This window comes from Populus trichocarpa, chromosome 8 (genome assembly GCF_000002775.5).
Source record: "Populus trichocarpa isolate Nisqually-1 chromosome 8, P.trichocarpa_v4.1, whole genome shotgun sequence".
NCBI classification, from domain to species: domain Eukaryota; kingdom Viridiplantae; phylum Streptophyta; class Magnoliopsida; order Malpighiales; family Salicaceae; genus Populus; species Populus trichocarpa.
Window position 1 is genome coordinate 1,481,111 of NC_037292.2, and position 13,227 is coordinate 1,494,337.

Below are 13,227 nucleotides of genomic sequence, written 5' to 3' on the forward strand. Positions count from 1 at the left end.
CTTACCTATTATAGAAAGGAACGCGTGTTTTGGGTTTCTGTTTCTGTGGAGGGTGGCGGTACTGTGGAGGACTCAATTGATGAAAACAAAAGTTAAGGGTTCGAAATGGAAAAAAAAGAAAACACACTTCTCTAATCCACCCTCCATTGTGAGCACGTGAACATGTTTAACACTGCTCAACACCCCCAAAATGTTTTAGTATATTTGTTATTTGAAGTCCACTTTGACGGCGCACTTGGAATTTTCTTACACTAGCGCTTGTTTAGTGATTTGTTCATCTTAACATTTGTCTCCTTGAGCATATATGTTCATCAACTACTACTAGGATTTATGTACACAGATATCTTTCTACTCTGCGTGTCTATATGCTAACAATGGGCAAAACTTGCACACCAAACTGGGTTGTTCAGTCAATATTTCTTATTGCTGTTACACTTTGAATTAATAGATTTGAATTTCTTTTTCCCACAATATCATAGACACTTTGCATCATTGAATATAAATAGATCTGTACTTAGAAACCGTGTTCGAATGTCTGACTTGTAATTAAAAACCTTGGTGCCTGTTCTGGGGTGTTAAATTAAGCACACCATCCTTGCATCACTGCGAGTGGAATGTTAGGCCATCTGCATGGATGATATACTGAACAGTCTTCTATTCTTGCCAAATTGAATTTCAGTTCCATACTCACAGAGCATCACTTCCTTTTATGCCATGCTTTTTTAAGCCTGTGTAAGAGTGATCTGCTATTCTGAATTACTGGTGACCAGCATACTGTATATACATTAGAAGTGGACATGGAATTTCAGATTCCTTGGTGAAGATAGCAGTCAGTATATTAGAACCACTAGAAGCATCTAACAGTGGCTCAGGTATTGAAGCCAACAATTAAAATATACATAAAGAAAAGAGAACAAGAGAGAAAAATCTCACCTATAAAGAAGGCATGCAAATTTCACAACGCAGCCCCTCATCTCTAGATCAGTCCATTCGAGAATGTCAAACTTGGCATCAAGGCTCTCTTTTTATGCCAGAAAACACCGCAGAAGCAGAGACCAACAATACACAAACATTGTATAAAATCTTAATATGCAATATATATGAATGCAATACGAGGAAAAAAGAAAGAAAGATCCAATATCACAAATAACATATAACAGTCTTTTGTTGTTGTATTTAAAGAACGTTACCTTCCTGAGAAAAAAGATACTGCAAGCAAAAGCAACACGTCTCTCTGCAAAAATCTTGGAACTTAAAATGGAGAAGAGTGAGAAATCGTTAAAAGGATGTGTTCCAACAGGAACACAGGCCCAGACAGTACTTCTAATCCTCTTAGCAAAGTTTTCATGTACTGTTTAAAAGAATCAGAGAAGAATGGTGTACTCCTCTGAATCCAATTCAGTACTGTCCACTTTGCCTTATCAGCAACACAACACAAGGAATGGTTTCAGTAGTATTGAACAACCTATGTTTCTCCCTTGAGTCCTTAATGTACGTCTCCAAAAGCAAACTATACATCTCTGAAGGTGAGAAGCAAAAATTTCCCAAATCAAGAGATTTGTAATGCACCATAAGAGAAAAAGTGTACCAACTTCACTCACAAAGCTCTACCAGGATGGATGTTCTGCATTGCCATTTGAAATCCATATAGTGCCCGGGCCTGAGACAATGAAAATGCCTTTTGGTCCCTCTTCAAAACCTCCAAAATGTAATTTTAACTTTATTTTCATAAATAAAATAAATTTGTAGTATGATAATGAAAACCAGGTCGAACACAAGGCAAATTTCATTCAATCTTCCTACAACATACTAAAATAAAAAAAGAACGGGGATTTGAATAAAAAATTAAAGAAACAAAATTCTGAAAATAAAAATACAAAATTAATATGGCGTTGGCTTAGTTCAAAGGTCTAGACATTCATTCCCATAAATTTATTGATCATCGAAGTAAAATAAATATCCTTTCAATTCAAGAAAATGAATTTGATGCCCTTTTAAAGCTAAGGGGAATCGAGGAGATTATGAGTAAATTAATTAGATAAAGCTTTCTAATCAATTTCTTTCCATCAAGCAAATTTAATATTGAAAAGCAACTTTAATTCACTCAGCAGTAGCCTTAGGAGAAAAATCTGTAAAATTTATTCGAAGCAATCGTTCAAAAGCTTGAGCAATTTAACTTAGTGTACCCCTCCCTAATAAATTAAAGTGATAGTTCTAGCAATCAAGTTAACTCCTTTGTTTCTTCTTATTCTAGTCCCCGACAACAATTAAGAATTGAAAGAAACTAGAAAGCACATATATATCATCTCAAAACAATTCAATAAGCATGAACAGAAATCAATAGCATAATTATGAAATAAAGATAAATAAGTACTTGAATATGAAAGAATTACAATGAGAAGAACGTTACTTCTCACAACTTAATAATGGGGATGGTGTCTATTCCTCTTGAACCGAAAGCCAAAGTTCAGTTCATAGTTGCTGGAAAATTAACAAATAAAGAGAAAAGCACATTGTAGAGAAGAAGAAGAGAGTATTCTGACGTGATTTGCTTCCTTTATTCCCTCCCTCAGCTGCTCTCTTTCATTAGGATTCTTCTCCTGATCAGGAGTCCTTAATATTACTTATTCCTTCTTCTTTATCTCGCCATTAAGATTGGTTAAATCCCTCAGAATTTGTGTTGAAAACTAACTCTGCTGCTGTAATAATTCTGCTGCAATTTAGACTCTAATGCCACTTAGATGTTGTTTTCTAACATGATTTCTTGTAATATCCGGCCATTCCAGCTGTATTCTTTCATTCATGAAATGTTAGAGACTTGATTTGCACTTTTCTTGGGTCCTATGGCTTATCGTTTCTATATTAGACTCTCAATCATAGTGGGATGCTCCTCACCGTTAGTTTCCTCATCAAATCAGGAGACCAATCTTGTCCTTTAGCTTGTGCCTAAATGTTTGCCTTCAAAGTTGTATATCTGGATGTGTAGATGATTTTGAGCTTTAGAATCGCATGATTTTAATATACATAGCTCTAGATATGCTCATTTGAATCTGTAGTGTGGAAACAGAGAATCCTGCTGCAAGTAGGATATCGACCTGATTTTGCAAGTCTGATTAGAGGTCCAAATGAACTCGAATTTCTGCCCATGATACCTTCCTAGAAAGCTTTATATGTGTACTTTAACTTTTATACATCAAATGCTCACATTTTAAAATTATAACGATGAAAAACCTGCTACAAGAAGCAAGGTCTGAAACATAAAATGCAGAAATTCTTATTTTTTAGCAATTAATTCACAAAATCTCTTAGGCACGCCAAACTCGTAAGAACAACTTCCAATAAGGTCAAATATATTAAAAAGCATAGTGTAAAAGAAATAAAAACATATGTATATTTATCTTTATATTACAAAGACAAATTGAAAAAACAAGAAGCTGAGTGCTCAAAATAAGCATCATGTCTACGTCGATACCACAAAGAATCAGTTTAAAATGAACATGTAGCGGTCACAAACTGTCAGAAGCAGTATTGGGTGCTTGAATTCGACACTCGATGGACACTTTGAAGCAAATATGATACCTAAAATGAGATACAAATACAGATAGAGCATGAATACACCTGTAAATGAACTTTGAGAAGGTAACAAAAGCTTCTTAGGAGCTTAGCCAAGAAATTCACCTCCAGAATTTTCACATATTTATAAAATCTCACAGCCAAATCTTCCAAAAACAATCCCTTCAGATGCAGCGAAAAATGCTAGCACATGGCTTACAAAGAGTTTCTTCCAAAACAATCTGCACTTGGTTTTGATTGAATAGTGTGTGATTGCATCACAACAAGATGAAAAATGGCTACAAAAATTGGAAAGGTTGTAGCTGTCATACATAGAATTGAGGACTCCCCTTCATTTGTCGGGTTTGAGGGGAGAACCTACCCCTTTTTTTATTATTTACAATGCACATGAAAATCCATGAATAAAGTTCATAGTCGAAGTAATACATATTTCCACTGATTACCAAACTTGAAATCAATAAATTTCGGTCACAAATTTACAATGTGATGATTGCTAGCTACTTTTATATCGATTAACATTAAGCTATGAAATCATTTCAGGATTGAAACATTCTACGAAAAAAAGTTTACAAGAATTCTGATTCGTAATTACTTGACCATGGAGTAAACTAAACTTGAAATCAAAAATCAAAATGAGATAGACCCGTACGTGTTATAAATTGTCGTGTTATAAATTGATTGGAGAACAGACATGTATTCTGGATAAATTAAAAGCAACTAGATTAGCAATAACAAATTAGAGACTGAAGACAAGGACAAGGTGAGGTGATTCCCGAAAATAGGTGTTAGGTTCTTCTTATGTGGATCGTTAAATTTGGAATTCTTTTCCACCCATATATTTTCTCAAGGCTTCAGGAATCTCGACACCATTGTCCGTCGGATTGTTCTCAAGACAGACATTTTCAAAATTTCAAGCTCATTTCTTTTAATTTTATTTGAAGTTCTTTGTTTGTGATGAAATCCTGTTTTTATGGAAATGATATATTCACTTTTTTATTAGGGTTTGCGGAGAGATTATCTATAAAATATACTTTTAGAGTAAAATGTGCTCTAAAAGTGACTTTATTAAGAGATTTATATGTAGACATACATGCACAGTTGCAGTTGCTCGCCAACAGACAATATGCACGCATGTGTGAGCTCCTGCAATTTTATTTCAGAATACAAAAGAAAAGGCAACCTCTGTGTTCATGGCAAGCTTTTACCTTTCCCTCCTCCATATCCAGAGCCATAACCAGACCCGCTTCCATAACCTGAGCCTGAGCCTGAGCCAGATCCTCCTCCTCCACCCCCACCCCCACCACCTCCTCCTCCTCCTCCTCCTCCTCCACCACTTCCTTTCCCACCCTTGCCACCGCCACTTCCGCTTCCACTTCCACTTCCATAGCCTGACCCACTTCCTGATCCAGAGCCTTGACCTCCACCACCACCACCACCACTGCCGCCGCCACCACCACCACCTTTGCCACCACCTATCCCACTACCAGAACCATAGCCTGAGCCGCTACCGGACCCATAGCCAGAACCTGACCCGTTGCCTCCGCCACTGCCACCACCTCCACCTCCGCCACTGCCCCCGCCCCCGCCTCCTCCACGACCACCAGCACCATATCCTTCACCGCTCCCGGATCCAGACCCAGAACCATAACCTGACCCAAGTCCTGATCCAGATCCACCACCTCCTCCCTGCCCTCCACCTCCACCTCCACTAATTGACTGCAGTGTCCTGGCAGCAAAGGTGAGGTCTACAATAAGCAAGACCAGGAAAGCAGTCCCTAACACTCTTGGACTTGCCATTTCCAGATTATTCTCTCACGTACGGCTCAATGTATATGTTTAATATGCGTGTCACTCAGTGTATGAGAAACAAGTATGCTTTGTTGACTGGAAATGCTTGAAGTGGTAACCCTATATATAGGCATTGTAAAGGTAACAAGACAAGATTTTTGAAAAGTTTGGCGTTAATTGTAAAGGTGACTAGACATGGTTTTTGAAAAGTTTGTTAAATTTCTAGTGCCTCTCATTTGTTAATCTTGACTTTTACAGGAGGGCGTCGGTGGTGGGGTGGCGGTACTGTGGAGGACCGTCTGTTTCTGTCTTTATGCAATAGAATACAAGCTTTATCCCCACCTTTTCTTTTTTGACTTAGAAGTGTCATGTAATATTTGACTTCGGCAATGGGACCAATAGCATGCATTTCCCACTCTTTATCATTCTGTTCATATTTGAGCTCCACTTTTGAGTACACGTATTTGTTTTCCATGTACTGGTAGCTGTCCTGCGGTGATTTAGGCTAACGATGGTCTCCTTGAGCATAAGTTGACCCGCTAACGGTAGATATCTTTCTACTCTGCGTGTATGCTAACAATGGGCTAAGCTTGCACAAAAAACTGGGTGGTTCAGTCAATATTTCTTATTTCTGTTACACTTGGAATTAAATTTCTTTTCCCACAATATCATAGACATATTCCAACACTGAATATAAATAGATCTGTGCTTAAAAACCGCGTTTGAATGTCTGACTTATAATTAAAAACCTTGGTGCCTGTTCTGGTGTATGAAAGCACACCATCCTTGCATCACTGCTAGCAGAATGTTAGGCCATCTGCGTGGTTGATATACTGAACAGTCTTCTATTCTTGCACAGATTGGATTTCAGTTCCATATATATGCACAGATCATCACATCCTTTAATGGCATGCTTTAATAAGTCTATGTAAGAGTACAAGAACATTTATTTATTTTTTGTTATTGGGGATTTTCTATTCTGAATTATCTTTACTAATTAATAGTGGTTGTGCCTTGAAACATATCTTTTTTTTTCTTCCACATTTTTTTCTTGAACAAAACATGTTAATAGCAAATGCCAATACTTTTCAACTTTGGTGCGATTGTTGAAGAGAGCACTATCTCCGACAGAATTTTCTGTTGATATTTATATTTATAGTTTGACAGGATGAATTTTCCAGATCAGCTCATTGACAGAAATCATTCATTAGAAAAACTCTCGTTTGTGATTTGCGGTATGTCGGTAATAATTTTACCAATGGATTTACTGACAGACAAAGCATCAAAAAAAAAATTACCCGCTTCATTCCACCAAGATCTCCATCGATGAATATAACATATCACTAACATAATCTTTTTTGTCCATCGGTATTTTCTTCGATGAATTTGATATATAATCGCCAAATAGACCATCTGTTATTCCATTGGTGAGTAAATAGTGGTGGTGCCATTTGGAGTAATTCTTTTCTAATTTTCTGGAGTATACCAATAGTCTGAGACCATCGATAGCCCTGTTAGTAATAAATTAAAAATATATTTTTAAAAAAACTATTAAACAGAAATAGAAAATAATTAAAATAAAATAAAATAATATAAAAATCAAATATTTGTTATAAATTTAAATATTTATAAGTTTAAATACAATTAATCTAGAATAGAGGTACTGGAGAAGGAGGAGAAGACGGGTCATCTCCGGGAATGTGGGGCAAATAAGTGGGAGTTGATGTATCGTCTATCTATGATCTTGTTTCCATTACAAATCAGTGGAGTTTAACCAATTTAATACTGAGTTGTTCATAATCAATAGCATGATGGGTCGTCCAAGCTTAAACTTGCTTGTCTAAAATCGCCTCGAACTCCGGAATTTGAGTGCTTGAAACCTATTGCAAGTATCCAATGATTGAAACATTGTTGGCCGTCCGCAAGCCCTCGACTGTAGTATTAGAGAGATCATATACCTGATTTCTATAGGGTTCACCAGACAATTCTGCATCCAACCATAAATCCGGATCGAGATCTGGATGGGTTGAAGGATTGTCATTATATCTCCTTCAACTAGTGTTATATATATCCTAGAAAAAAAGTCAGGAAATTTCAAAAAATAATAACTTGAGAATAATTGTCTGAAAACAACATACCACAAAGTGTTGAGACCAGTTGTCCACGAGTTGTTGCACCCCTTTTTTACTGTCATCAATTCACAAAAATGTGTCCATATAAAGCTCTATTAGGCTTGGTCCGCTTCCAAGAACTATGGCTAGTGAGATAAATTTGTTGTTAGTTAAATATATTTATAGAAAAAACAACCAATAAAAAAAATGGATGTAATTAAAAAAAATCTTACCACCTGTTTTGCAAGCGAAACGAACGGAATTGAGCTGCTGGGTAAATGGATCCTGTTGTGAAGGGACCCCCTCTCGACGTGGTGGCATCACACTCGTGAGTGGATGCCTGTGTCTTAGGTTCCTATTCTTGGGCGACACCTAACGACTCATAGTCGTCTGAATCAATGCTAGAAAAACTTGTAGCGGTCATGTCCATACGACGTGCTATTGACTTTTTCCTAGACATCTACACAAATTAAAAGATTAAGGTGTTGTAAATCATTCCTATTTAAAACAAATCGGCAACTTGTCCCCTATACGAGAGACTACCCAAAAATTTTAAACTTGCAAATACATAACAATTTAAATTGGATTGCCACAAACTAGTTGATTTTATTTCAATCTATGTCAATCAAATAATTTCAATTATATTTATTTAGCCAAATCTTCAATTAACTTTGCTACGACCATTTGCGAATTGATCATAATAGGTAAATATAAACACATTAAAAGATTTGTAGTATCAATATTTCACATTAAAATCTATTCATTTATCATAACTATTATCTTAGTTATTATTATATTTTTTTTTTTGTTTATGATGGCTACTATTTTTTAAAAAATAATTTTTATTTTTCATGACATAAAAAACTATTCGTTATCACCAACAAATCAATTAGCTAACCATAGTGATTATATGGGTCTTGTATATAAAATCATAATCTAATGATATTCAATGAGAGATAAGAATAGAAAAAAAATTAAAAAATTAAAAAATTCCAACATTTATGCAATCATTAAAGAACAAAAAAATAAAAATAAAAGTAAAAAAAAATTATAACAACATTTATACAATCATTAAATAACATAAAAATTAAAAAGATTCCAGCAATTATACAACCATTATATAATAGAAAAATAAAATAAAAATAATTCCAACAACATTTATACAATCATTAAAGAATATAAAATTAAAAAAAATTAAAAAACTCTAATAATATTTATACAACCATTAAAGAGCACAAAAATTAAAAAAATCCCAACAACATTCATAGAATCAATAAAAAAAAGAAAAATTAAAAAAATTCCAACAAAATTTATACAATTATTAAGAACATAAAAAAAAACACAAAACAAATAAGGAAAAAGAAGAATCTTACCTTAATGTTGTTGTGAGTTTTCCCGATCCTGAGAAGAGAAACAAAATAAAAAATTATGTTAAATAACAAGAGAAAGAGAGAGGAGAAGACATACCTGCACATGGAGAAGAAGAGAAGGGAATATGTGGAGGAGAGAAGGAGAGGGAGAAGAGACAGACAGAAAGATGAAGATTTGGGAGGAAGAGAGAATAAGAGAAATGTGCTTTTAAATTGGATCTTCTTTACCCACAGAGTTTTTGAGGACCAATTAAATATTAATATTTTAATTGTTTCTGTCAGTGTATCTGTTGGTAAAGTCTAATTGAAAATTTTAATTTAATTAAATATTTTCAGAAACATGCCAAGCATTAACAATATCTTTAATTACCATTAGAGAACTAAAAATTAATATTTTAATTTTTCTATTCGTGCTTTTGTTTGTAACATCTAATTGAAATTTTCAATTAAATTGAAAATTTTCAGAAACCCACCAACTATCATTGACTACTTTTAAGTCTGTCAATGATCTTGTATGCATTGAACAATAATAAATAGTCTAATTGAGAAGTGAACAATTCCTTAGCTCTTGAAAAAATACCAACGTACATTACCCGTTGGTGATCCCGTATGCACTAAAAAGTAATAAAAAGTGCAAGAGAAAAGTGAACAACACCTTATCTCTAAGGAAATACCGATGTGCATTAACCGTTGGTGATCTCGTATGTATTGAGCTTTAATATACAAGGCAAGTGAGAATTGAACACTACCTTAGCTCTTAGAAAAATACCAGCGGATATTTTTTGTCAGTGATCCCGTATATATTGAACACAATTAACAATACAATTGAGAGGTGAAAAGTTACAATACTCTCTGAAATATACCGACAACCTTAATTCATCGGTGTAGCTATTGGTATTTTGAAACCTGTCGGTATTTTTATTGGTGTAAATGACAAGTCATCGTACTTTTCATCTTTTTTTTTTCATTCCTTCTTTTCCAACTATAATCCACTCGGTATATACCAATAAGATATTTTTATCGGTGTTTACTGATAGATATTGCAAAGGCACATTCAACTGGGGAAATTCACTGCAATTGACCGATAGAAATATTTCATCGATGTGTATTTGTCAATTTTCTGGTAGTGTCTATGCTATCAAAATTAGCAGCATGCTTCACATGTTTTCCTAAAAAATAAGATATAAATTAATGTCAATAAATTGTTGTAGTATCACACGTATCTAGCTTCCAATGTACTTCTCAATCCCATATTCTACTCTCCAGAATATCCGGAAAATCTCAGGCCACAAACACACCCTCTAACTCACCATCCAAAATTGTCCAATTGCATAGCATGCTTGCTTTCAATAATAGCTACCTGGCCATCATATCCTCGACCAAAATAGAAATGGCCTATCGTCGATTTCTGACTATCAAGTAACGTGAATGAACCGCAACTTCTAAGCACTTGTGCATTTGAAATGCACAAATAGATTAGGTGTATAATGCGTTATTTATTACGGCGACATTTGTCAACAATAGCTGAAGGTGCTCTCGAATGTTCCTCTCCAATAGCAGATTGGATGTTAGAGAATACTTGTTCAACGCACCACTAGGGAGATAAAATTGGTCTGGTAGAGTTTTGATGATATGGAAGAAGTGGAAGTCATTATCATGTTATTAGTGGCAACCATTATGTGCATGTGCTCTTCACCTCTTGATTACCTAGTCGTTTTATTTTACCCTCTCCAACAACGAATGTGATCTGGAGATTCTCTTCATGGATATGCACAAATTATTTATAGTATCGTCAGCCACGATTAATTTCCCATTGATCAAGGATTGGCAATTGACATAGGGGGAGAGTAATAGGGTAGCGTACAATAAACATGCATTAGCAGCTAGCAGGTTATCTGCTGTTGGTTATAAGACTCAGTGTTGACCATTTCCTTTTTTCCCAGAAAAGAAACAAAGAAGAAAATATATAGAAAAAAGACTTGTTTTAGTTTAATGCATCATCAACCGCTCATTGCAACGTAAAAGCTCTTACATTTGGGAGCTTACGTTGCTACAACAAAAAAATACAAAATTTAAGAATGGCACTTGTTAAGGATTTTTTAACTACATAACCAGCAATATGTCAAACAATGGCTTCAGTCCAACAATCAATTCGATGCCTTACGTCCACATATTCAATCTGTTCTACCAAAATCCTGTTATCCGATCAGTTTCATAGCTTGCTCAGCAAGCTTGGATCAGTAATTCTCTAGATCCAGCTTGAGAGAAAGTCTTGAAAATTACATAATAGTTGTAGATCCTTACAGATATTATAAATAATAAAAATTAAGTATGCAAATACTACAAATATTATTGTTTAATGGAGCAAATACTACAATATTTGAAGGCATATATATTATATTATATATGCAGTGTATATTGATAAACAGTGATATTTATATATAAATGAAACAGAAATGAAGAAAGAGCAGAGAGTAGAAAGGAAGAAGAACAGAGAATGAATCTGTTTATACAGAAAAGCAGAAGACGAAATTCATGCACTGTTACATTATTGCTTTTGCTTGACTGTTTACATTACTATTTCTCACTTTATATATGCAGTATTGGAAGATACTACACGGAGAATATGCTTTCTTTTACACTCAATATAATGCTAACAGATTCTCTTTTACTAACAAACACTACTAACAGAATGCTAACAATATTAATTGCTAATCTTCTGACACTTGGCATCATTAGGACCGTTGATATCTTTATATGCCCCCTCAATCGCAGGCTGGGAGGAGCCAAGCATGAGATTGGAGCAAAGATGCTGAAACAAAGAAATGAAAAGACCTTTAGTGAGGATATATCAGTAGAGGAGACATGCTGGACCAGTAAATCATCCATGATAACCCGTTCCCTAACAAAATGATAATCGATCTGGAGATGTTTCATCCTGGAATGGAACACTAGATTGGAAGCAAGGGAGATAGCAGAGATATTTTGAAAAGCTAGCAAGAAACGTCACAGAGAGGAACATAGAAGTGAATAGAATTAGAGGGAGATACTGCAATAGAGATGAAGAAAAGCAGAGAATAGAGATGAAGAGAAGTAGAGAGAAATTCTGCAGTGCAGAGGAAGAAGAAAACGTTTATGTGTATATTAGAATAGAGATGAAGAGAAGCAGAGAGAGATTCTGCAGTGCAGGGGAAAAAGAAAACGTTTATGTGTATATTCTCTTATTAGAGTTGAACAATCTGAAGTTAAGAAGTAGTCGCTATTTTTAGAGTGCAAGAGATAGAAAAGAAGAGAATCAAAGATTGAGAAGGGGAAGAATCTTGCAGAAAGTTGAAGATTTGAAGAAGAAGTTTCAGTTTGACAATATATCAAACAGATAATAGACACACTAGCGAACACAGAAGAATTTCATTAATAAGATGAGAAAGAAGCCAGAATCAGAAACAAGAGTAAAAAAAAAATAAAAATAAAAAATAAAAATCATAGAGTGCAGAAGTTTCTCCAGGTTTCCCTCTCTCTCTGCTGAAAAAGAAGCAACAGAGTCTCAAATCGATTTCAGCAGGTGCACGCAGTAACACTAAGATCTTGAAGAGATCATGGCCAAGCATCATCCTGATTTGATTATGTGTCGGAAGCAGCCAGGAATTGCTATTGGACGCCTTTGTGAGAAGTGTGATGGAAAATGTGTAATCTGCGATTCCTATGTACATCCTTGCACACTTGTGCGAGTTTGTGATGAGTGCAACTACGGATCCTTCCAAGGTTGATGTGTTATTTGCGGAGGAGTGGGAGGCTCTGATACCATGATAGACAGTGATATTTATATATAAATGAAACAGAAATGAAGAAAGAGCAGAGAGTAGAAAGGAAGAAGAACAGAGAATGAATCTGTTTATACAGAAAAGCAGAAGACGAAATTCATGCACTGTTACATTATTGCTTTTGCTTGACTGTTTACATTACTATTTATCACTTTATATATGCAGTATTGGAAGATACTACACGGAGAATATGCTTTCTTTTACACTCAATATAATGCTAACAGATTCTCTTTTACTAACAAACACTACTAACAGAATGCTAACAATATTAATTGCTAATCTTCTGACACTTGGCATCATTAGGACCGTTGATATCTTTATATATATTATCTAGTTTAAATAATCATGTAATTATTATTTATTTTCTTGTTACTAAGGACACAATCAAATCTCGTAAATACCATATTAGGAAATGATTCTAGTTCATATATACTTGTCAATAATGTTAATGTTATGATTGAAAGATTATACCTACACGATCTAACTGCTAGGGAAAACAAAGCTGAAGATTTCCACCTGCTTACAAGTTCAATGCCAAAAAGTGCCTTAATTAATCCACTCTGG

At 34.8% G+C, this 13,227-nt stretch overlaps 1 protein-coding gene and 1 long non-coding RNA gene across 6 annotated transcripts in view; both read right to left on the bottom strand.

Annotated features, from left to right (window-relative positions):
• The window catches only part of LOC18101321 (glycine-rich cell wall structural protein 2), a 38,282-nt gene that overhangs the window by 22,628 nt on the left and 2,427 nt on the right, over positions 1-13,227 (bottom strand). For all 4 annotated transcript variants that reach the window (XM_052455061.1, XM_052455059.1, XM_052455060.1 and 1 more), the window contains exon 2: positions 5,100-5,252. In XM_052455061.1, the coding sequence (XP_052311021.1) occupies positions 5,100-5,252 (153 nt within the window). The remainder of the gene's footprint in view (positions 1-5,099; positions 5,253-13,227) is intronic.
• LOC112328388 (uncharacterized) lies at positions 6,936-8,227 on the bottom strand. 2 transcript variants are annotated; one of them, XR_002983244.2, is made up of 3 exons: positions 7,706-8,227; positions 7,500-7,618; positions 6,936-7,378 (listed from the first exon to the last, which is right to left on the bottom strand). It is a non-coding gene; the product is annotated as an uncharacterized LOC112328388 (long non-coding RNA). The 2 variants fall into 2 exon arrangements; XR_008059847.1 differs by having other exon boundaries at positions 6,936-7,618.